Source organism: Cervus canadensis, chromosome 10, assembly GCF_019320065.1.
Source record: "Cervus canadensis isolate Bull #8, Minnesota chromosome 10, ASM1932006v1, whole genome shotgun sequence".
Classification (NCBI taxonomy): Eukaryota; Metazoa; Chordata; class Mammalia; order Artiodactyla; family Cervidae; genus Cervus; species Cervus canadensis.
In genome coordinates this window covers 42,046,379-42,068,813 of record NC_057395.1, presented here as the reverse complement: position 1 = coordinate 42,068,813, position 22,435 = coordinate 42,046,379, and the positions used below count along the sequence as shown (strand labels likewise).

General features: G+C 42.0%; 1 protein-coding gene across 3 annotated transcripts in view; it reads right to left on the bottom strand.

The window, feature by feature from the left end:
* The window catches only part of KIZ (kizuna centrosomal protein), a 90,874-nt gene that overhangs the window by 50,142 nt on the left and 18,297 nt on the right, over nt 1–22,435 (bottom strand). For all 3 annotated transcript variants that reach the window (XM_043479374.1, XM_043479376.1, XM_043479375.1), the window contains exons 5-6: nt 17,336–17,981; nt 16,644–16,959 (exon numbers count right to left, since the gene is read on the bottom strand). In XM_043479374.1, coding sequence (XP_043335309.1) covers nt 16,644–16,959; nt 17,336–17,981 — 962 coding nt within the window. The remainder of the gene's footprint in view (nt 1–16,643; nt 16,960–17,335; nt 17,982–22,435) is intronic.

The following is a 22,435-nucleotide window of genomic DNA, read 5'->3' as shown; positions in this document are numbered from 1 at the left end:
TCCTCTCGCTGGCCTCCAAACAGACCTTCTTATTTGGCCCCACTTCAGGTTTCAGAACTACTGCCTCTCCCAGACTACCTATTCTCTTAGGTTCCTTAATGAGATTCTGGAAGGCTTGATTTATAACAAGTGTTCTCCTTTCACCCTTCAACAGAGAGAACCAGTCTGAACCCAGAACCCAGTTCTTAGTAGCCAAGAATTTCTGGGGTCCCAAACTTCACACCCAGGTTGATAAAAATCAGCCCTGCCGGGGCGGGGGACAGGGAATGAAGGCCGAACACGTTTGCTCCCGGGGTGTCCGTTACATCCCCGACACGTCACGGCGGCGGGGGGGGGGTGTCTCCCTTAGGGTTCTGGCTGCGCTCTCTAGTCAGAGGTGCATACAACAGGTGTGCAGAGCCTGGCTTGAAATCCCTGCTGCAAAAATGAACATGCAGCATGAATGACTTATCAGACTACTTGATGTCTTTGTGAAACTTAATACCATCTTAATTAATACCAACTTAATACCACATATTTTGGAAAAATTTTTTTAAATATAATACTATGAACATACTAAAGAATTTTTATTAGACATTATCATCATCGGTTCTATAATTAAACGCTAGAGCCTCTTGATGAAAGTGAAAAGAGGTGAGTAAAAAAGCTGGCTTAAAACTCAACATTCAGAAAACTAAGATCACGGCATTCGGTCCCATCACTTCATGGCAAATAGATGGGGAAACAATGGAAACACTGAGAGACTTTATTTTCTTGGGTTCCAAAATCACTGCAGATGGTGACTGCAGCCATGAAATTAAAAGATGCTTGCTCCTTGGAAGAAAAGCTAGGACCAACCTAGATAGCGTATTAAAGAGCAGAGACATTACTTTGCCAACAAAGGTCCATCTACTCAAAGCTATGGTTTTTCCAGTAGTCATGTATGGATGTGAGAGTTGGACTATAAAGAAAGCTGAGCGCTGAAGAATCGATGCCTTTGAACTGTGGTATTGGAGAAGACTCTTGAGAGTCCCTTGGACTGCAAGGAGATTAAACCAGTCAATCCTAAAGGACATCATCCCTGAATATTCATTGGAAGGACTGATGCTGAAGCTGAAACTATAATACTTTGCTTCCCTGATGTGAAGAACTGACTCATTTGAAAAGACCCTGATGCTGGGAAAGATTGAAAGCGGGAGGAGAAGGGGACGACAGAGGATGAGATGGTTGGATGGCATCACCAACGTGATGGACATGAGTTTGAGTAAGCTCCAGGAGTTGGTGATGGACAGGGAAACCTGGGATGCTGCAGTCCATGGGGTCTCAAACAGTCGAACACAACTGAGCAACTGAACTGAGTGGGTGCTTTTGGTAAAGGGGCATCTTACTGTCAGGGTAACAACTTTGCTGCAGCATAATGACTGATGGAGGACCCTAAACCAAACACCAGACTTCTGCTGCACTATTACACAGCTGTCTCCACATGTGTGCATGCACTGGGGCGGGTGTGTGCATGCATGTGTGCATGCATCCGTAGAAGGGACTAGGAGGCTCAGGTTGGGCTGGCACAGTTCCAGCACGTGAGGAAGACCAGAAGGCATGACAGGTGGTGGACAAGCTCACTGAGGCTCAGGCAGTGGTCAGACCCTGAAATAAGTTAGTATATTAAGTCACTTTTCCAGGACAGGTGATGTTCTTACGAAGCCAATTATGTCTGATGAGTGGAAGTGCCGTCCAGGGCAATCGGTGTTCCGGGTCCACCTCAGTGATGATACTGAAATGGGAGAAGCAGCACCCAGGGAGGGACCAGCGAGAAGGGACTGAACACTTGGCTACTGATGCTTGTCCCCTCCTACAGGAGTACAGTAGAAACAGAACAGAGCACCATGAGAAAGACTGTGTCTGTTTGCTACCTGCCCTCGCAATACTGTACTACAATGAGAAAACCAATCACTTTACTATTCAAATGCACAATCATCTAAGAAGCTACTAAAAGAATCCCAAAGACAAAAAGAAGAAACAAGAAAGCAGACGATACCAAATCATCATTGTGAATGAACAAATGAATTAACTGTGGAGGAAAGGCAGGCAGGATGCGAGCAAGGAAACAGTCCATGCTAACTGGCCCTCCTGGGTAGATGCTGGCAATCAGGTGAAACGGCATCTCCTGTCAGTGCTGGGCTTCACAGGATGTCAGACAAACACATCCCTAAATCGGGGTAACTGCATCTTTCAAAACAGTGGAAACCAATTCCAAGTATGTGCGTGACTGTTACTGTTTTAGTTGCTAAGTTGTATCCAACTCTTTTGCAACCCCAGGGACTGTAGCCCACCAGGCTCCTCTGTCCACGAGATTCTCCAGGAATACTGGAGTGGGTGCCACTCCCTTCTCCAGGGGATCTTCCTGACCCAGGGATTGAACCTGAGTCTCCTGCACTGCACTCGGGTTCTTTATTGCTGAGTCGGGGAAGCCCACGCTCATGATGACAGACGTAATTATGCTCCAACAAGTATGGTCAGCATGTGTCCTCATGATCTGTACTTCAGCTGATCAGTAAGGACTGTCAGTGCCATGAGCCACTACCATAAGAAATTTGTTTAGGGTCTAGAAAGCAGTGTTTTTCAGTGTTTTGGGATTCCCTGGTGACTTAGATGGTAAAGCGTCTGTCCTCAATGCACGAGACCTGGTTCAATTCCTTGGCTGGGAAGATCCCCTGGAGAAGGAAATGGCAACCCACTCCAGTACTCTTGCCTAGAAAATTCCATGGATGGAGAAGCCTTGTGGGCTACAGTCCATGGGGTCCCAAAGAGTTGGACACAGCTGAGCGACTTCATTTTCCTTTCACTTTCAGTGTTTAAGGTGGCAGGACACCTGGAGTTCTCAGCACTTCGTGCAGAACACCAGCGTGCTGATGTACTTCTTTTCATCACACAAATCTGAAATTTTATGAGTGGACAATGAATATACATGTACAATATAACAATCACACATCCATGATAAAAACCCAATCCATCAAAGCTAATGAGATCAGCGGCTTCCTACAGATTTGTCCTTACTCACTTGATGCTCTCACACATTTTTTCATCCTCTAGTAGGCAAGCTACAGCAAGTACCGAAGTTTTAGGGAAAATGATTTTGAGCAAGTTCTCAACATCACAAACATTCATTTTCCTACAGACCTGGAGAAAAGCACTTAACTCACTGCAGGATAATTCTAGTGGAACACGTCTGAGCATCACTGTGATGGAGGAAATGAGTCTAGAGTTGCTTGAAGGAGCAGATTCAGACACACATTCAGTCCATCAAAATGAGAAGCAAATTAAAACAGATATTCATTGATGAGGGAGAGCAGTGAGAAAAAGTGAGAGTCAGTTGGACGCCATGGAGGACAGGGCTCAGGACTCCTCCCGGGAGTTCAGGTTCTCCTGAACTGGGTTCAGGCTCTCCTGGAGGTAAAGTTAACAGAATGAGTCGCTCAACAAGGACTCAAATGGTGAGATTAAGTGTGAAAGTACAAGAAAACATATCTTGTATGTTTTAAAAGCTCACTTTCTGCTTCATTTTGGGTTTTCAGCTGTCTTACGTGCATACACTCCCCACGATGCCCCCCCACCCCGCCCAAAGGAAAGCCTCTCACTCAGGTCCTCAGCTCCAGTGTCCCTTCTCTAATCCCACCTTCACAGGAATTTGGTTTTTTTTCAGAAGCCTGTCACCGTGGCTCAAAGACTGTTCTTCAGAGGTGAGAAATATCAGTTAGGGGGACTGTAAAAGGGGAGCCGAGCTGGGAGGAGCTGAAGAGGAGGGAAAAAAACAGCGGCAAGATGGAGAGGAGCCAAGTGTTGACGTGTGCCACCCGATGCCTGGAGACAGGTCCCAGTTTTGCCCTGAGGAGCCTTCCCCACCGTCACCCACCCACCTCGAGAGGGACTCACAGTGAGGCGCAGGGTCTGGTGGGAGCCAGTGGGCACTGCCTTGGCCCAGGGATGCTCAGGGCGTGGCCACACAGTGTGGTCAGAGCCATGGAGGCAGAAGCCCCACTGCTGGGCCCAGGTGTAAGCACCTCCAAGTCATTGAGGGGCACCGCCCGAGCTGGGCAGCCCACCTGAAAGGGGGTCCCCGGTCCACTTCAGGGTGAGGAAAAGGGACTGCAGTGGGTACAGGGCCATCTGCCCTGAGGACAAACTCTAGTTGTGAGCTCTGAGTGGAGCTGAATTGAGAGGATCAGGGCAGCAAAAGGGATCTTTCCACTTGGAGTGCGGAGGGGGAAGCGGGAAGTGACCAGAGAAAGGAAGAGGCTACCTGTCAACATGATGGGAGAGCAACAGGAGGGGGAGCTCTGGGGCCACTAGACGAGGCAGGCGCCCCCTGCCCCACTCCAAGAAGACAGAGATGTTCATCACTATGCTACATATTAGCATGTCAAGTTTACAGAACAGCCTAAGCTGATCCCTAATGAGACATTAAAGATTCCAGGTAGGCCAAGCTGCAGCGTGAGATGTGAGAGTTGGACTAGAAAGAAAGCTGAGTGCTGAAGAATTGATTGATGCTTTTGAACTGTGGTGTTGGAGAAGACTCTTGAGAGTCCCTTTGACTGCAAGGAGATCCAACCAGTCCATCCTAAAGGAAATCAGTCCTGAATATTCATTGGAAGGACTGATGCTAAAGCTGAAACTCCATTACTTTGGCCACCTGATGCAGAGCTGACTCACTGCAAAAGACCCTGATGCTGGGAAAGATTGAAGATGGGAGGAGAAGGGGACGAGAAAGGATGAGATGGCTGGATGGCATCACCAACTCAATGGGCATGAATTTGAGTAAACTCCAGGAGTTGGTGATGAACAGGGAGGCCTGGCATGCTACAGTCCATGGGGTCGCAAAGAGTCAGACACAACTGAGCGACTGAACTGAACTGAAGGTGCAGCGTGGTGAGACACCACTGTCCCACCCCAGACGACAACCTCGGAGCTGCCCAGGCTGGGGCTCAGGCTTATCCCCCCAGAACAGGGCTGAAACGTGACTCCCCAGTTCCCCTCCGCCTTCCCTTCCTGGCTGCAGGTGAACCTTGGTCTAGCTGCTCACACATCCTGGCTTCAGTGAACACCACAGGGTTTCAGATGAGGGTTTTCCTTTATGATACATTATCAGTTCTAATTCTCTTGGTTCTGGAAGGGATCCCATTTTTGGGGGAAAACTTATCACATTCATTTGTATGATTATCTCCTGGCTGAACCCTGAGTTCTGGGGGCTCACTGTGATCTTATGTGCTGACGCAACAAGTTATGCTTACTCTGCACTGATATCCACCACTTCTCAATGAAAAGGACCAGGAAAAATAAAACACCCATTTTGTCAGGATTCGGATTCTTTGATGCTAGAAATTAAATCTACCAAATGGCTAACAGTCAGAAGTGGGAGAGATAGAAGCCAAGTTCATTTCTAACTTGAAAAAAAAAAAAAAAAAGGCTGGCCCACTGCTGCATGTTATATATGAAAGCCTAAGTTAAGAGGGTAAATCTGAAGTGTTCTCATCACAAGGAGAGTTTTTTTCTATTTCTTTAATTTTGTATCTATATGAGATGATGGATGTTCTTTAAACTAACTGTGGTAATCATTTTGTGATGTGTATAAGTCAAATCACTATATGTTGCACACCTTAAATTTATACAGTGGTATATGTCAATTAAATTTCAATAAAGCTGGAAGGAAGAGAAAAAGGCTGGCCGTTTCTGTCTCACCTCATGGACGTCCCCCGATTCTTGACTTCTGAATCCCTCACATCAGATTACCACAAGCTAATTAGTTATCAGGTGCCAACATATGCCAGCCACTGTGCCAGGTGCTTGTGCCAAAAATGTGACTCTGATGAGGGTGATAAATGAGAACTGAGAAGTCAAGCTCGATAAGTCAATGGTGATACCTGCCAGAAAGAGATCCAAGATGACAGCTGCAAAATGTCACTGCTCTGCAATTCTTCCTGCAATTCCACAGCACATCTCGAGCAAGGAGAGATCAAGAGAACATTTCAAACCAAACAATTCCTGATTTGTTTCCTGTGACGGGCAGGGCTAACCCGAGAAATAAGGCAACAGGTTTGTATTCTGGGTAACTGTTCCTAAATGTGTACAAAACACAATCACAGCCTGAAATAGCATATTCTACGTGTCAGCAGACAATCATGAGCTTGGAAGGCTTTCTAAAAATCACACTCAGGAAAACAGCAAAGTATTGTGTAAAATCTAAAGGGACGAATTGTTAACAGTCTTGAGCGGGCTTGTCACAAGGGGAGAAACATGATATACAAGGGGAGAAAGCCGTCCCAGGAATAGATTGAAAAGGTAAAGAGCAAACCAAACGAGAAAGGACTGGGTCAAAACTATGCACTTCCTCATGACAAAGGAAAGGGACCAAAAGAGATCCGGTTTCCCAGGTTTTCAGGAAGGGAGAAGCGGCCGAGCAGAAGTGATTATGAGGGAGACAGGAGCAGGGGACATGGTGGGGAAGGGAGGGGCAGGCTTGGCTGCTGATGTTGTTTTTTGACTGGGTGGGGGACCAGGTAGTCACCTGCGATAATTAATTGAGCAGTATGCTCAAGATTTGTTTGCTTTTCTGCATGCATGCTATACTTCAAGAGTATCACTTATCTTTAAAAAGTACATACAAGAAGGACTTCAGCCTCATGTAGTGCCATCAAGGTAATGCAGGCTAATCCTTGCACTAAGAAAAAATATATGTATGTGTGTGTGTGTGTGTGTGTGTGTGTATAAAGTATGTCTTTGATGGCATTAGAGACACAAAGTAGGAAGGAACTACAGGATCAAACCTCAGAGAAAAAGGAAATTCTAGGAAAGAACTACAGGATCAAAATTTAGAGAAAAAGGAAATTCGGAGAGATGAGCCTAATGTTTGGGGCACCTTTTCTTTGAAGGGCATGTGCCAATTTCTAAAAAGGTAGCTGATGTAGTGGGGTCATCTTTGGATAATCCTAGAGAGCAAGAGAATAAAAATGGAAGTCCAGGTCCACCAAGGAAGGGGAACCCTAATAAATGATTCACACTTGGAACTGGATACTTGGGGCTACTTCCCACAGATAAGGGTGAAACAGACATAGTCTGGTCCTCAGAGGGACCAAAGTCTGGCTTCAACCCATCTCACTCCTCAGAACTGGGTGAATGTGACCCAGGACTGCTTCTGCCCAAGGTGCTGCCAGGAGCAAATGTAACTCATCTTTAGGTTTCTTCCTGAAACTCATGTATTTTATATATCTAAAAGTCATTCCCAAAAAGAGCAGAGAAAAAAGGGGACATAATTATTGACATAGCAGAAATTCTAAAATACAAATTTATGCCCACAAATTTGAAAACTTAGAAAAATAGATCTCTTTCTATTATACTACATTATTTTCAAAATTGACTCAAAAACATATGAAAACCTGAACATACAGATGAGCATTTAAGAATTAGAATAAGTAATCAAACAAAAATGGAGAGAAGTTTCATCAACAGACCTGTTCTGCTGGTGAAAGCAGCTCTCCCGCTGTAGCCTTTCAAGTGCCCCTCAGTCTCCCCTACCCTGGCTCCACTCCAGGTCCCCACCTCTTCTGACTGAGGCCAGCAGCCTACGATGAGATGGCTGGCAGAGGCGGGACACTGGGTTGAGGCTGGCCAATGGACAGTTTTTTCAACGTCTGCTCACACACCAGGTGACAGTGGCTGTAATTACTGCCTATTTTGCTGGCAATTGGGTCTCAGGATTCCTGTCCTCTTGAAAACCTGGCTATGAACTTTTAAAAATTTAAACCAAAATAAAGATAAAAGCCTCAGCTATGTCAGAATAAAACAGGTGAGCTAACAGGAGAGGCACAGGCAAGACTGGAGAATGAAATGCCAGGTAGAACTTGAAGGGGATGCACTGCCCACCCCAATCCCACCCTGGCACTGTGTTATTTTTTCCGTAAGTGTTAACGAGGGACCTTTCTTTGAGGAAAAATGCCAGAATACATGGAGTGGCGAGAAAAAGCTCAGGTGAGCACCTGAATTGAGGAGCAGAGGTCATGTCCAAGAAAACCAAGGCATAATGAAGACAAACGAGCAACAGAGAGCAGACATCTAAAGGTCTTATCATGCTGGAAGGAACACTGCATTCACTAACATGCTTCCAGTGCGTCTTAAACTCTGGGTCAGTTTGAAAGTTGTAACAGTTGTAAACCATTACTCCAGGCAACAGGACTCCAGCAACAAGTCTTTTCTCAGATGCAAGAACTTCCTTCCTATACCTAACTTCTGAGAGGAGCAAAATTAAAATCACTGCAAGAGACTCCACCTATATGACTGCATTTTTCTGACCCTGAGAAACCGAGCCTTTCGTTTGACTTAGCGTAAAAGGCAGCGTTACATTTTGCTTTCAGGCATGCTCCATCGGGAGAAAAGAACAAAGCAACTTTACAAGTACTTTGTTCAAGCTGGAAGAAAGGCATATAGCACTTCACCAGCTTATATGAGGCTGGGAAGCACCAAAATCAATATGGACAGAGACAAAGGTCAAAACGCCACTGCTTGGTTTCCTTTTTCTAATTAAAGAATCTATTTGCTTCTTGAGCGTCCTCCCTCAACCTTAAGAAATATTATCCTTAATGACACTCTAGTTATGTAGGCAGTGGAGAGAGTTATCAGCAGACAGTTATGAATGCAGACTCTGGACCCAGACAGTTCTCAAAGCACACTGAGCCACTCTGTGACCCTGAACACAACCTCACTGTGTCTCCGTTTCCACCTCTGTAAGATGGTGATGACAAAAGGAATAAACATACTGTTATAAAAAAGGCTCTCACAACAGTGCCTGGCACAGAGTTGGTGCTACTGAAGGGAACATCATCATACTGGTTGTGGTTAATGTGTTAGAGCACAGAAACTGGGACATAAGTCTGGCATCTGCCAGTCAGTCTGGACGTAAGCTGCACCTCCAACCAGCTGTGTGACCTGGGAAGGTTATTAATCTCTCTAAATCCCACGTGAAACACTCTGCTTGGCATCTGGAGCACAAGCCTGGCCCTCGGTTCTCTGCACTCTTCACTGCAGACTCTCCTCAGACACCTTTTCTGGTTCCTTCTGAGCTTCCTGACACTGAATGTGGAGCCAGGCCTTGGGCTGCTTTCCTATACATGTTTATTTCCTCATGTTCCTCTTGGGGCCCATGGGGCTTTAAAATGCATTTATACTATGATGCTTTAGTACAGCTACAGGATATAAAGTCTACAGGCAAAAATTAGTTGCATTTCTAGATAATGAACAATCTAAAAGGGACATTAAGAAAATAATCCCATTTACAATAGCATCAAAAAGGACAAAATACTTACAAATAAACTTAACCAAGGAAGCTAAAGACTTGTACACTGAAAACTAGAAAACACTATTAAGAGAAATTAAACACAAATGAATAGAAAGACAACTCATATTCATGGATTAGAAGACTAATATATAATATATATGCTACCCAGAGTGATCTACAGATCCAATGTAATTCCTCAACCTCCCAGCACCTTTTTTTTTTTAACAGAAAAATAGCAAACAATCCTAAAATTCATTGGAACCACAGAGGACTCTGAGTAACCAAAATAATACTGAGAAAAAAAGAACAAAGCAGGAGAACACACATTCTCATTTTAAAACATATTGTAAAGCTACAGAAGTCAAAACAGCATGGTACTGGCATAAATACAGACATATAGATAAATGGAACAGAATAAATCAACGCATATACAGCCACTCTTATCTTGACAAAAGTGTCAAGATAGGGAAAATACACAATGGGGAAAAGACAATCTCTTCTTTAAGGGGTGCTGGAAAACTGGATAGCTACAGACCAAAAACAAAAAAACTGGATCCTTATATTGCACCAAATAAATATGAACTCAAAATGAATTAGAGACTTAAATGTAAGACCTAAAACTACAGAACTCCTAGAAGAAAACACAGGGGGAAAGCAGCTTGACACTGGTCTGAGTAAGATTTCTTGGTTATGACACCAAAACCACAGGCAATGAAAGCAAAACTAGACAAGTGGGACTATTTCAAACTAAAAATATTCTACACAGCAAAGGAAGCCAGCAACAAAATAAAAAGGCAACCTAGTGAATGGGAGAAAATAATTGCAAATCATATGGCTGACTGGGGTCAATATCCAAAATATATAAAGAACCCATACAACTTAATAGCAAAAAATCCAAGCTTCTGATTTAAAAAATGGGTGGAAGATCTGAATAGGCATCCTTCCAAAGAAAATAAACAGTCAACAAGTACATGAAAAGGTGCTCAACATCACTGATCATCAGGGAAATGCAAATCAAAACCACAATCAGGTATCTTCTTACACCTGTAAGAACTGCTATCATCAAAAAGACAAGAAATAATAAGTGTCGGCAAGGACATAAAGGAAAGGGAATCCTCTGTGCACTGTTGGTTTGAATACAAACTGGTGCAGCTGCTATGGAAAACAGTATGGAAGTTCCTCAAAAAATTAAAAACAGAACTATCATATGACCCAGGAATTTCAATCCTGGGTATTTATCTGAAGGAAATGAAAACACTACCTTAAAAAGATATATACACCCCCACGTTCACTGAAGCATTATTTACAACAGTCAAAATACAGAAGAAACTTAAGTATCCACTGATTAATGAATGGATAAAGAAACTGTGGTATATATTTACAATGGAATATTATTCAGCAACAAAAAGAAGGAAAACCTGCAATTTGTGACAACATTGGTGAACTTTGAGGGCATTATGCTAAATGAAATAAGTCAGTCAGGCAAAGACAAATGCTGTATGATCTTACATACAGAATCTTTAAAAAAAAAAAAACAACCCTTAATTTTATAGATACAGAAAACAGACTGGCAGTCTAGTGGTTGCCAGAGGTGGGCAAAGGCTGAGAGGAGGCCAAATGGATGGAGGCAGTAAAATGCACAAACTTCTAGCTATAAAACAAGTTCTGGGGGTGTAATGTAGAGCATGATGACAACAGTTAACAATACTGTATATATGAAAGTTGCTGAGAGAGTAAATCCTTACAATTTTCGCAATAAGAAAAAAATTTTAACTACGTGTGGTGATGGATCTTACTAGCCTTACTGTGATGATCATTTTCAATGCATAGAAATGTCATCACTACTCTGGACACCTGAAACTAATGGAAGGCTATGTGTCAATTGCATCTCAATTTAAAAACACAGAAATATCTTCAAATGAAGGAAAATGAGCCTCCCAAAAGTTAACTTTTCATCAACATGCTGGAACAAGTGGATATTCAGTGCAAAAAAGGAAAAAATAACTTAAACACAGACATTATACCCTTCACAAAAATTTACTCAAAATGGTTCATAGTTCTTTTTTTTTTTTTTAACTTGAGTTTTGTTTTTTCTTTTCTTTTTTTTTTTTATTATTCCCCATCCCGATCCCCCCTCCCACCTCCCTCTCCACCCGATTCCTCTGGGTTCATAGTTCTAAATGTAAAACACCAAACTATAAAACTCCTAAGAGATAACATAAGAGAAAACCTAGATGACTTTGGGTATGGAAATGTCAAGTAATTGACAAGCTGGACTTTATATTAAAATGAAAAATTTATATTCTGCAAAAGATAATATCAAGAGAATGAGAAGACAACCTATACACCAGGAAAAAATATTTGCAGCAAAAGACATATCTGATAAAGGACTGTTATCCAAACTATACAGAGAACACTCAAAATTCAACAGTAAGAAAATACAGCAACTCAATTAAAAGTGGGCCAAAGACTTTAAGAGAGATCTCACCAAAGATGATGTATGTACAGCAAATAAGTATATGGAAAGATGTCCCACATCATATGTCACCAGGGAAATGCAAATTAAGACAACAATGACGGGGATTCCCTGACGGTCCAGTGGTTACGCCTCTGAGCTTCCACTGCAGGAGGCGCTGGTACCATTCCTAGTCCAGAAACTAAGATTCCCACATGATGCGTGGCATGGCCAGTAAACAAACAATAAATAAAAGTGAAACAACAATAAGACGCCACTGCACACCTACAAGAATGCCCCGAATTCAGAACACTGATGACACCAAATGCTGGTGATGATGAGCAGTGACAGGAACTGCCACTCACTGCTGGTAGGAATGCAAAATGCTCCAGCCATTCTGGTAGACAGTTTGGAAGTCTCCTAAAAATACTTACAAAAGGAATGGGAATACTAGAATAAACAGAGAAAGGAGCAGAAGAAATATCTGAAGAAATAACGACTGAGAATTTTCCAAAGAAACCAAACCACAGATCCAGGAAACTCAGAGAACACCAAGCAGGACAAACACCCAAAACAGCGCACCAAGGAACATTATAAAAATCCTTAATGTGTACACATGCAACAAGAGAGCATCAAAATACACAGGCAGAAACTGGCAGAACTGCAAGGAGGAATAGATAAGCCCACTATTACAGTTGAATACTTTAACACACCTCCATCAGTAACTGATACATCCAGCAGGTAAACAGTCAGCAAGGATATAGCTGAAGTGGAGAGCACCATTAATTAACCTGATCTAACTTACATGCACAGGATACTTCATCCAGTAACAGTAAGATACACATTCTTCTCAAGCTGGCATGGAACATTTGCCAGGACAAACCACACTGTGGGTCATAAAACACACCTCAACAAAGTTTAAAGAACAAATATCATAGAAAGTATGCTCTCAGATCAAAAGAAAATAACAAAGATTATAGGAAATGTAAAAGTGTGTAGAGATTAAACAGCACATTTCTAGATAACACATGAATCAAAGAAGTCTTACATGAAATTTTAAAATATCTTGAATGAAAATACAACTTATCAAGATTCATGAGATGGAGTGAATACAGTGTTTGCAGAGAAATTTTTAACACTGAATAGATGTTTTAGAAAAGAGGGAAGATCTAAAATAAACAATCTAAGCTTCCACCCTAGGGAACGAGAAAGAAAAGAGCAAATTAAATCCAAAGCAAGCAGGGAGAATCATAAAATTTAGAGGAGAAATCAATGAAATTGAAAACAAGTAAGAAAATCAACAAAACAAAAACCTGGTCCTTAAAAAAATTGGACACACCTCTAGCCATTTTATCTGCAAGATTCTTCCTCTCCATCATATGCCAGCCTGATCACAGGAGGGCATTCCACCACCCTCACTGTACAGCCCATATCACAGGTGCGGGGATCACACAGGGGTACACCAGGGGGCAGGAATATCAGGGGCCATCTCAGAATTCTGGCTAGCTTGTGGGTAAGTCATCCTGACGACACTGTTTCTCCTGAATCAAGTGATTCGCCATGTTATCCTTCTCTCAAAATAGCTTTCAACTGCTCTGCAGAACATAGAGATGAACTACATGTACACTAACTGGACATTGAAGGCCTTTCTCAACCATGGTGACATTCCAAATCTCCCCTCTGACAGCTGCTCCTGGACAAACCTTCAGGCAGGCCCTCTGCCTGCCCCCCAGCCCCACCGCTTGTGTTCTCTGTACCTGCACTCTTTCTTCACACCCATTCCACCCCTTACCATCCTCTTCCGTACTCAAAGCCTGGACATCCTTCAAGGTGCTGTATTAACACCTGTATAAAACCTTTCCTGACCCTTTGGATTCACACCAAGCTTATCTCTATTTGAATTTGTCTTAAAGTACTGTGGTGGGTTAAAAAAACTGACCATAAACTTCTCATTGCAGGGTACACACCCTTTGCAATGTAACTCTGCCACTCATCTCAATGAGAGATGGGCTGTCTTTATCCACCTCTTGACTCTGCGCTGGGCCCTGTGGGCGTCTTTAGACAATGAGACGTTAGCAAACAAGATCCAAGCAGATACTGAAAGGGCATCTGTGCACTGGACTTCTCTCTTGCTGTCTTGGGAACCCCGCTACCTCTCCCAGGTGACTGAGGCTGAAATAATCCCCCAAATGAGGGACAAGTGGCCAAGTTATCCCTGTAGCCCCGAACGACACAGGGTCAACCACCTGCCACATGACAAATAATGAACATCTAGTGTTCAAAGTCCTGGAGCTTTGTGCCAAACTTTGTAGTGAACTGCTCACTCCTTAAGAAAATGTACGATTCAAGGTCCTCCTTTTTAACATTTCTTTTACCCAGCTTCATTCTAGTAAGGGTGCTTGTGAGGAAGGTTAATTACAGCTTGTAATTACAGCTCAGGTGTAGGAATCACAGCATGGCGCTCTACGTCTGGAGGTGTCCGTGAGAGAAGGCAGAGAAGCTTCTAAAGGTGGAAGCAAACCCAGTGTCCATCAACAGGTGAGTGGATAAACAGAATGTGGTTTATCCATACACTGGAATATAATTCAGTCATAAGACTAAAAGAAGTACTGAGACATGCTACAGCGTGGACCCACAGGGAAACCAAAGAACATGTGTGACTTGCTTTCTTGCGAGACTCATTCTATTGTGTGTCTACAGTATCTCTGAGGCATGCCTGAAGTCATCATTATCAATCTCAGCAAATCGGAGGGTCTGGTTTCCTGTTCAACTCCTGCTGCCTTCCTTTGTCCCACCTCTTTACCTTTGTTAACTAAAATTCATTCTAGCAACTTTTCTCAGGCCCCCAACAGATACTAAAATAAACAGAGAAGCTCTGATGTTAGGGCGGTATTCTGTAAATATGAAGCCACAGGATCAGATTAATAAATAACCCTGAGCAAAGGAGAATAGCAAAGGCTGGAGAGAAAGGAAGAGAGTGCAGGGTCTCGAGAGATGTGGGAAGTCTGCAAGTTAACCAGCACCACTTAAAACCACTGTAAGGAAAAAAATAAAACCACTGTCAATCTATGCTTGGGGAGGACTTTCACCACAGAAGATCACAGGCTCAGATTTAATAACATGGACACAGAAAACCAGCATCACCAACTAATCTTTCATTCTGGGGGCATTCTATTATGATAAACCTTCAAAAATTCCTCAAATGCTTATTTTTCAACAATTTTTGGTAAAATATACCCCCAAATTTCAAGAAGATTGGTTTTAGGGTCACAAGAAACAGTCATTCATACATACAGAATAGGAGATAGAACATCCTTAATTCTATACTCATACTCAACCTATTCATTTCAAAAAAAGGACCGAGTCCTGAGTAAGTCCACTACTCCTCCTACCAAAATACCAACTTGTGCAAGAACTGCTACAAAAAGAAGGCAAATACTACCTGAAATAGAAACATTCTCTTCTTAGTAATAAAGTTCCTAATGATGTAGTACATAATAACCCATACCTCCTTAATGAGAGACAAATACCATTACTAGAAAAACCCATTGGGCTTGCCATAAAGCCAATCTCCCAAGGATGGGAACCACAATGGTTCTTCCATCTACAGCGCAAGTACTTTGTACTTGGGTGCTCTTAATAAATATTTCTTAAACATCAGTTTGAAGTCCATTAGACTATAAACTTTTCATTGTAAATAGGTAATGAGTGGTAAGAGGCAATATATTAAAAGCTACAATGGTACTTTAAAGAGAACATACATCCTCATGTGCAAGAAATCCACTTGGCTTTTCACTGTTGCTGGGAATGCTGGAGAGCGAGTGATGGTATCACAGTGTCATGTGTTCCAAGGCGGGATGGGGGCAGGGAGGCTGCGTGGAGGGTTGGTCCCCACAACCTAGGTGTCATTCCTATTCCCCCGGCCTTGGTGTCCTCATTTTATTTTTTAGGCCGCTCTGTGTGGCATGGGGATCTTGGTTCCCTGATCAGCAATTGAACTCAAGCCCCCTGTGTCGGGAGCATGGAGTCTTAACCACTACATTGCCAGGGAAGTCCTAGTGGCCCATCTTAGATGGTGAGCTCTACTTCGGGTTGTTTACTTAGGTTCCTTGTACCCCTAAGATATTTGATGCTATTAGTGCTACCCTTATTGCAGAACTGATTCTCAACATGTTGTTTTCATGTTTCTTACAACTCCACTATCTCCAATCAACAGCGAACCTGGGTTTCTTGCATTGCAGGCAGATTTCTTTACTGTCTGAGCTACCAGGGGAGCTCATACAAAAAAAAAAATCGCATATGAATTTTTATGACTTGGATTTTATAAGTGCTCAAAATATATAACACTGACACTCCTCTTGAACCTTAGAGTCTCCAATGTCCTCACATTTACACTCAGAAAAGGAAAGCTGCCTTACATATATACTTATTAAAACTTATTAATGCATATTTAATTGTATCACAAAAATGACACAAGGGAAAGGGATAGAAGGATTAAGCAAATTAATTAATTAGATACAAAGTTCTCAGTCTCAAAAATTGAATTCTCAAAAGTTTAAGTGTTTGTCACCTGTGTTACTACAAGTCCAAAACGACTGGTTTTCTAAAAGGATGGTGGGTAAGTAGAGGGGATTACTTATGAATCAACCAGGGATTCTTTAGATGTCATTATAGACTGCCAGTCACCATGATTTCAATGATATTCAGACTTTTAAAGCTATTTCATTAAAAAAAAAAAAGAAACTAGCCCTTATCTAAAAGACTATGAGAATTAAGGAACTTACACACTTATAGCTGAGTGTTCAATAATATACCTCCCAGTGGAATGGTCTCTAAAAATATCTATAATTAAAACCGAACAATGAAAAAAAATGAATGACTTACTCCCTTGCTGGCAAGTTAGTGAAGGATTCATTTGGTGAATCAGGAGTGCTTGGGGCTTGCAAAATACAGTTAGGTTTTCTGGTGGATGGGGCATCTCTTTCTTGCTCAGAGTGGATTACATTTAAGGTCTCTGTTCCATCTTCTTGCTCCATCATGCCTCCCAGATTTGGCTGTGGCTCTGGACTCTTTAAAATCAGATCGTCTTCGCTTATAGAAACTGTGAGGTCACTGCTGCTGCTCAAACTCTCCTCCTCCTGCTCTTCCTGGCTTTTTCTGAAGGGCTCTTGTGACTGCGGGTCCCCGCAAGGAAGGTGATCTGTAAAGGGGACATGAGCAGATGGCCGATCACTGACTTCAGGGAGCTGGGAGAGGTAAGATACTCTACCTCCCAGAGCAGAACTACTCATCAGCTAGAAACACGCAGAAATGATCCACAAGTAACTGTGGTGTTTTTAAAAGCCCATTAAAAATATTTTTAAAATATCACAGTGGGTTTAAAAATCAGAGAATCTGCTTACAAAGGTACTTCTATGGACATATTTAAGAATGCATTAGAATGGAATTCATTGGCACAGTCACTACTTTTGGGACAGATACGACAAGACAGTATTCTGTATTTTTAACACCCATCACCACCCAGAAAAACTAAATACTGACAAAAATCAGCAAACCATCTTAGCCTCTCACCCCACCTGAGGAAGCTTCCCCAGCAGGGGGCTTCTCTTGAGGACACTCATTTTCAGATGCACAGGATTCTGAGTCTGACAGCGGAGAGACTGGCGGTCTGGCTCTTTCTTCCTCGACTTCAATATGCTCCAGTGTCAGTATTTCTCCCTCTGATCTCTCTGATCTCCTGGAACTGTCATACTTTAAATCAGTGGTTCTGTTCTCTGGACTTAATCTCTCCCCTAACGGGGAATGGAGTTCGGCCGACTTTTTGCTTTCAGATAAATTACTCTTGCCCTGACGTGCGTTGCTTTCTATCTCGAAGCAATGAGTTTGTTCCTCCTCAGACAATGCGCTGGCTGTGACTGGCGTTTTCTCACCAATCTGAAGAGATGTCTTTCCATCTATTTTGTCAGACTTATTTAAGCACGGTGTGTCACCAGGAGTTTGTACTACACAGCTGTCTGTCACATCACTGCTCTGGGCTGTCTGCCAGTGTGAATGTGGGTCAGGAATTGAAAAGTTCTTTGTGGGTTGGGGAGATTTCTGCTCTGTAGTGAAATCTCCAATGCCTGAGAAAGCTGACATTTGGCGGCCCATAAAGATGGTTGCTGGCTGATACAATCCTCTTGACATGGCTGTCCCTGAGTTAATTTCTGCCAGCATTACAACCTGCAGCCCCAAACAACATAAGTAAGAGTTAAACATGCTGTCTGTGAACAATGAGGTTATTTAGGTTGTTTTCAGGAACAAAATGAGGTAAGGAAGCATGGCCAATGAAATCAACACCTACCATGTTTTAGAAAACTCATTGTGTTTTGTTGTTGTTCAGTCGCTATAGTCAAAGCTATGGTTCTCCCAGTAGTCATATACGGATGTGAGAGTTGGACCATAAAGAAGGTTTCTAAGCATTAATAATGAAATATCAGAAAAGGAAATTAACTATCCCATTCATAACTACATAAAAATACCTAGGAATAAATATAATGAAGGAAGTGAAAGATTTCATGTTGAAAACTATAAAACTTTAATGAAAAAAACTGGAAAAGACACAAATAAGTGGAAAGATAGTCTGTGCTCATGGATTAGAAGAATTAATATTGTTAAAAGGGCCATACTCTGCAAAGCAATCTACAGATTCAATGTAATCCTTATCAAAACTCCAGCGGAATTTTTCACAGAATCAGAGCAATCTTAAAATTTCTGTGAAAACACAAAAGACCCAAATAGCCAAAGCAATCTTGAGAAAGAAGAGCAAAGCTAGCGGCATCATGTGGTTTTATTTTGAAATATATTACAAAGCTGCAGTAATTAAAACAGTATGGTACTGCCATAAAAAAACAGACACATAGATCAATGGAATAGAACAGAGATAACAGAAATAAACCCATACATATGGTCATTAATTTACAACAAAGGAGCCAAGAATATACAATGGAAAAAGGACAGTCTCATCAATAAATGGTGTTAAGACAACTAGACAGCCACATGAAAAAAAATGAACCTAGATCATTAGCTAATACCACACAAAAATTAACTCAAAATGAATTAAAGACTTGAATGTTTTACAAAAACATAAAACTTTTAGAAGAAAACACAGGTGGTAAGCTCTTTAATGTAAGTCCGTGGCAATGATTTTTGCATCTGACACCAAAAGCAGAAACAAACAAGAGAGACTACTTCAAACTAAAAAGCTTCTGAACAGCAAGGGAAACCATCAACAAAAAGGAAAACTATCGAATGGGAGGGAATATTTGCAAATGATATATTGATGAAAGTGAAAGTCACTCAGTCATGTCTGACGCTTTGCAATCCCTTGAACTATACAGTTCATGGAATTCTCCAGGCCAGAACACTGGAGTGGGTAGCCACTGTCTTCTCTAGAGGATCTTCCTAACCCAGGGATAGAACCCAGGTCTCCTGCATTGCAGGTGGATTCTTTACCAGCGGAACCACCAGGAAATCTTGATATATCGATACGGGGCCAATATTCAAAATGTATAAAGAACTCATACAACTCAAGAGCAAACAAAATGGGCAGAAAAGTCTGAATAGACATTTTTCCAAAGAAGACATACAAATGGCCAACAAGCATAGGAAGACATGTTCAACTTCACTAATAATCAGGCAAAAGGAAATGAAAACCACAGTTAGATATCACCTTACACATGTTAAAATGGCTATTACTAAAAACAAGAAATAGCAAGTATTGGTGAGGATGCGGAGAAAAGGAAACCCCTGTGTACTGTTGGTGGGAATGTAACTGGTATAGCTACTATGAAAACAGTATGGAGATACCTCAAAAGGTAAAACTAGAACTACCATATGATCTAGCAATTCCAATAAAACAAAGGCACTAACTTGAAAAGATATCTGCACCCCCACGTACACTGCAACATTATTCACAATAGCCAAGATATGGAAGCAATCTAAGAGTCCAATAATGGTTGAATGGGTAAAGAAGTGATACAAATATAAAATGGCATATTATTCAGCTATAAAAAAAGAAATCCTAAAAAAAAAAAAAGAAAAGAAAAGAAATCCTGTCATTTGCAACAATGTGAATAAACTTTGAGGCATTATGCTAAGTGAAATAAGTCATACAAATACTGTATAAAATCTCTTATGTGCATGCATGCTCAGTTGCTAAGTTGCATCTGACTCTTCGCAACCCTATGGATTGTAGCCTGTCAGGCTCCTCTGTCCATGGGATTCTCCAGACAAGAACACTGGAGTGGGTTGCTATGCCTTCCTCCAGGGGATCTTCTCAACCCAGGGATCAAACCTGCATCTCCTGCATGACAGGGGGATGTTTTGTTTTTACCACTGAGCCACCTGGAAAGCCCAATCTCTCTTACATTTGGATTAAAAAAACAAAAACAAATACAAATACAAACCAAGTTCACAGATACAGAGAACAGACTAATGGTTGCCAGAGGTGGAGGAGTCGGGAATAAAAGAAATGGTGAAAATTTTTTTTAGTTTAAATAAACTGAAAGTATATGGAGAAACTTATAGCAAAGTAAATGAATATAACTGAAAAGACTTATTAGTGAACAGAAGGTAACTTTTAAAACCAGGAGTTCGTCTTTACTAAGGGAAGGGGGAAAGGTCACACTGATGGAGACAGCAGCAAATTTAGAACTACTGTAATAATGTCTCAGCTAATAATCACCAACTACAGTTTTTAAAGCAGGTGGACCTTGACCGTTATTGCACTTTGAAAAATACATTTATGTTATTCTGCATGTTTTGCAGAATGTGGTGGTAATCTTTATTTTTCTTATTATTTTTCCCCACAAATAAGGAAATTAGTATCATGATGAATGCAGAATAGAAAAATGGAGCTGTCAGACCTAATTTCCATCTTTTCACACAGTACTATTACTGCTCTTAGTTTCTATGTAAACAAGTCCTTAAGTCACAGTGAGACTTCCCCAAATCCCTTAATAAAAATTTACATATAACAATCCTGAAGAAATTCTTCCACTTTATTATGTGTCAGACTGCACTGTGTCCTTCCCTAAATTATGATGTTTAAGTCCTAACCTCCAATGTGACTGTATGTGGAGATAGGATTTCGAAGGAGATAATAAAGGTCAAATGAGGTCTATCAATCCAGTAGACTGCTGTGCTTAGAAGAGGAACAGACCAGAGATCTGTCTCTCTCCACACACATGCACAGAGAAAAGGACACACAAGGACAGAGAGAGAAGACAGTCTGCAACTCAGAGCTTGCACCAGAAACCATCCCAGCTGGCACCTAGATCTCAGACGTCCAGCCCATGACAAAATAGATTTGTTGTTCAAGCTATCCACTCTGGGTTGTTTTGTTATGGCAGTCCAGGCAGACTGAGACTCCATGACAATGTGATTTTTAACTTTTCATTTTGCCACTGGGGTCGATGAGAGACTCAACCAAATTTTCACAACTGTAGCCAAAAGGAGACGTTTCAGGCCACTAAATCCAATAGAGGTTGGAACTGCAAAATTTCAAAATGGGTCCATTAAATTCAGGCTTCAAAGGTACATCTTGTAAGTTTTTTGGTACTGTCATCACGCTAAAATCATCTAATATGTGTTGTTACCACCAGGTGGCTTTCCTTTCCGTTTCCTAATTGGGAGGTACCTCTGGCCCCACTACCACAGGTAAGGGGTGTGACATCAGGACTCCTCAGTACGGCCACCCCAGGGGAGCAGGACGATGGCCGACCACGGTGACAGAAGGATCAGTGGACAGGTGCCAAGCACTTACCAGGTGTCAAGCCAACTTCTATCGGTTACTTTTTGAACCCTTGCAACAGCCTTTTTTGTTATACCCACTCCAGGAAGACTTAGCAAGGGCAGAGATATTGGTCCTGTGCTCTTGGTCACAGGATTCAAACCCAGATACAAGGACTCCATAGCCCATCCGTTATGCCACAACACTCAAAACTGAGTTAAACTCGAACTGGGTTACATAATAACACAAGAATTCCTCATAATGAACCTGAAATGTATGTCTAATTTCTCACTCTACTTCAACCTGTACAAAATCCCATTTCACCTGATCCAGCTGGACTATTCCAGCAGCAAGGGAGACCATCTCAGTTTCTCCTATGCTTAGGTGAAAATGTGGCATCTAAATGGATAACTGAATTATTTTGCACCATGTGACGAGGCTGCTTTTATTCGACTAGGGATTTCTCCTAACTTTTGAAGAGCATTTCACCCAGACTACCTTAGAAGGCAGTGGCAGCAAGATGGCTAATAAGATGGACATGGTCTGAGTTTGAACTTGGGTTCCTGCAAGCAGAGCAGTCTTTGGCAAGTCAGCCAACTTCTCTGAGCCTTCCTCTAAAATGAGGGTAACAATAGTATCTACTTCCAGAACTGTCGACAGGATTAAATGAGTTGATGATAAAGTGCTTACTGCAGGCCTTGACAAAATAGATGTGCAGTGACTGTTCCCTGTTCTGAAGCGGAAATAACAACCTGCACAGCCATTTTCTATGTGACCCTGGCAGGGAAGTTTCCAACAGTGGGAGTGGAACTCCTCAACCAGCCTACAGCCCTGTGATGAAATTCTCTCGTCCTTTACATTCTTCAGCCCTGGTAGAGTATAATTTTTCTGTGAAGTACCCAGT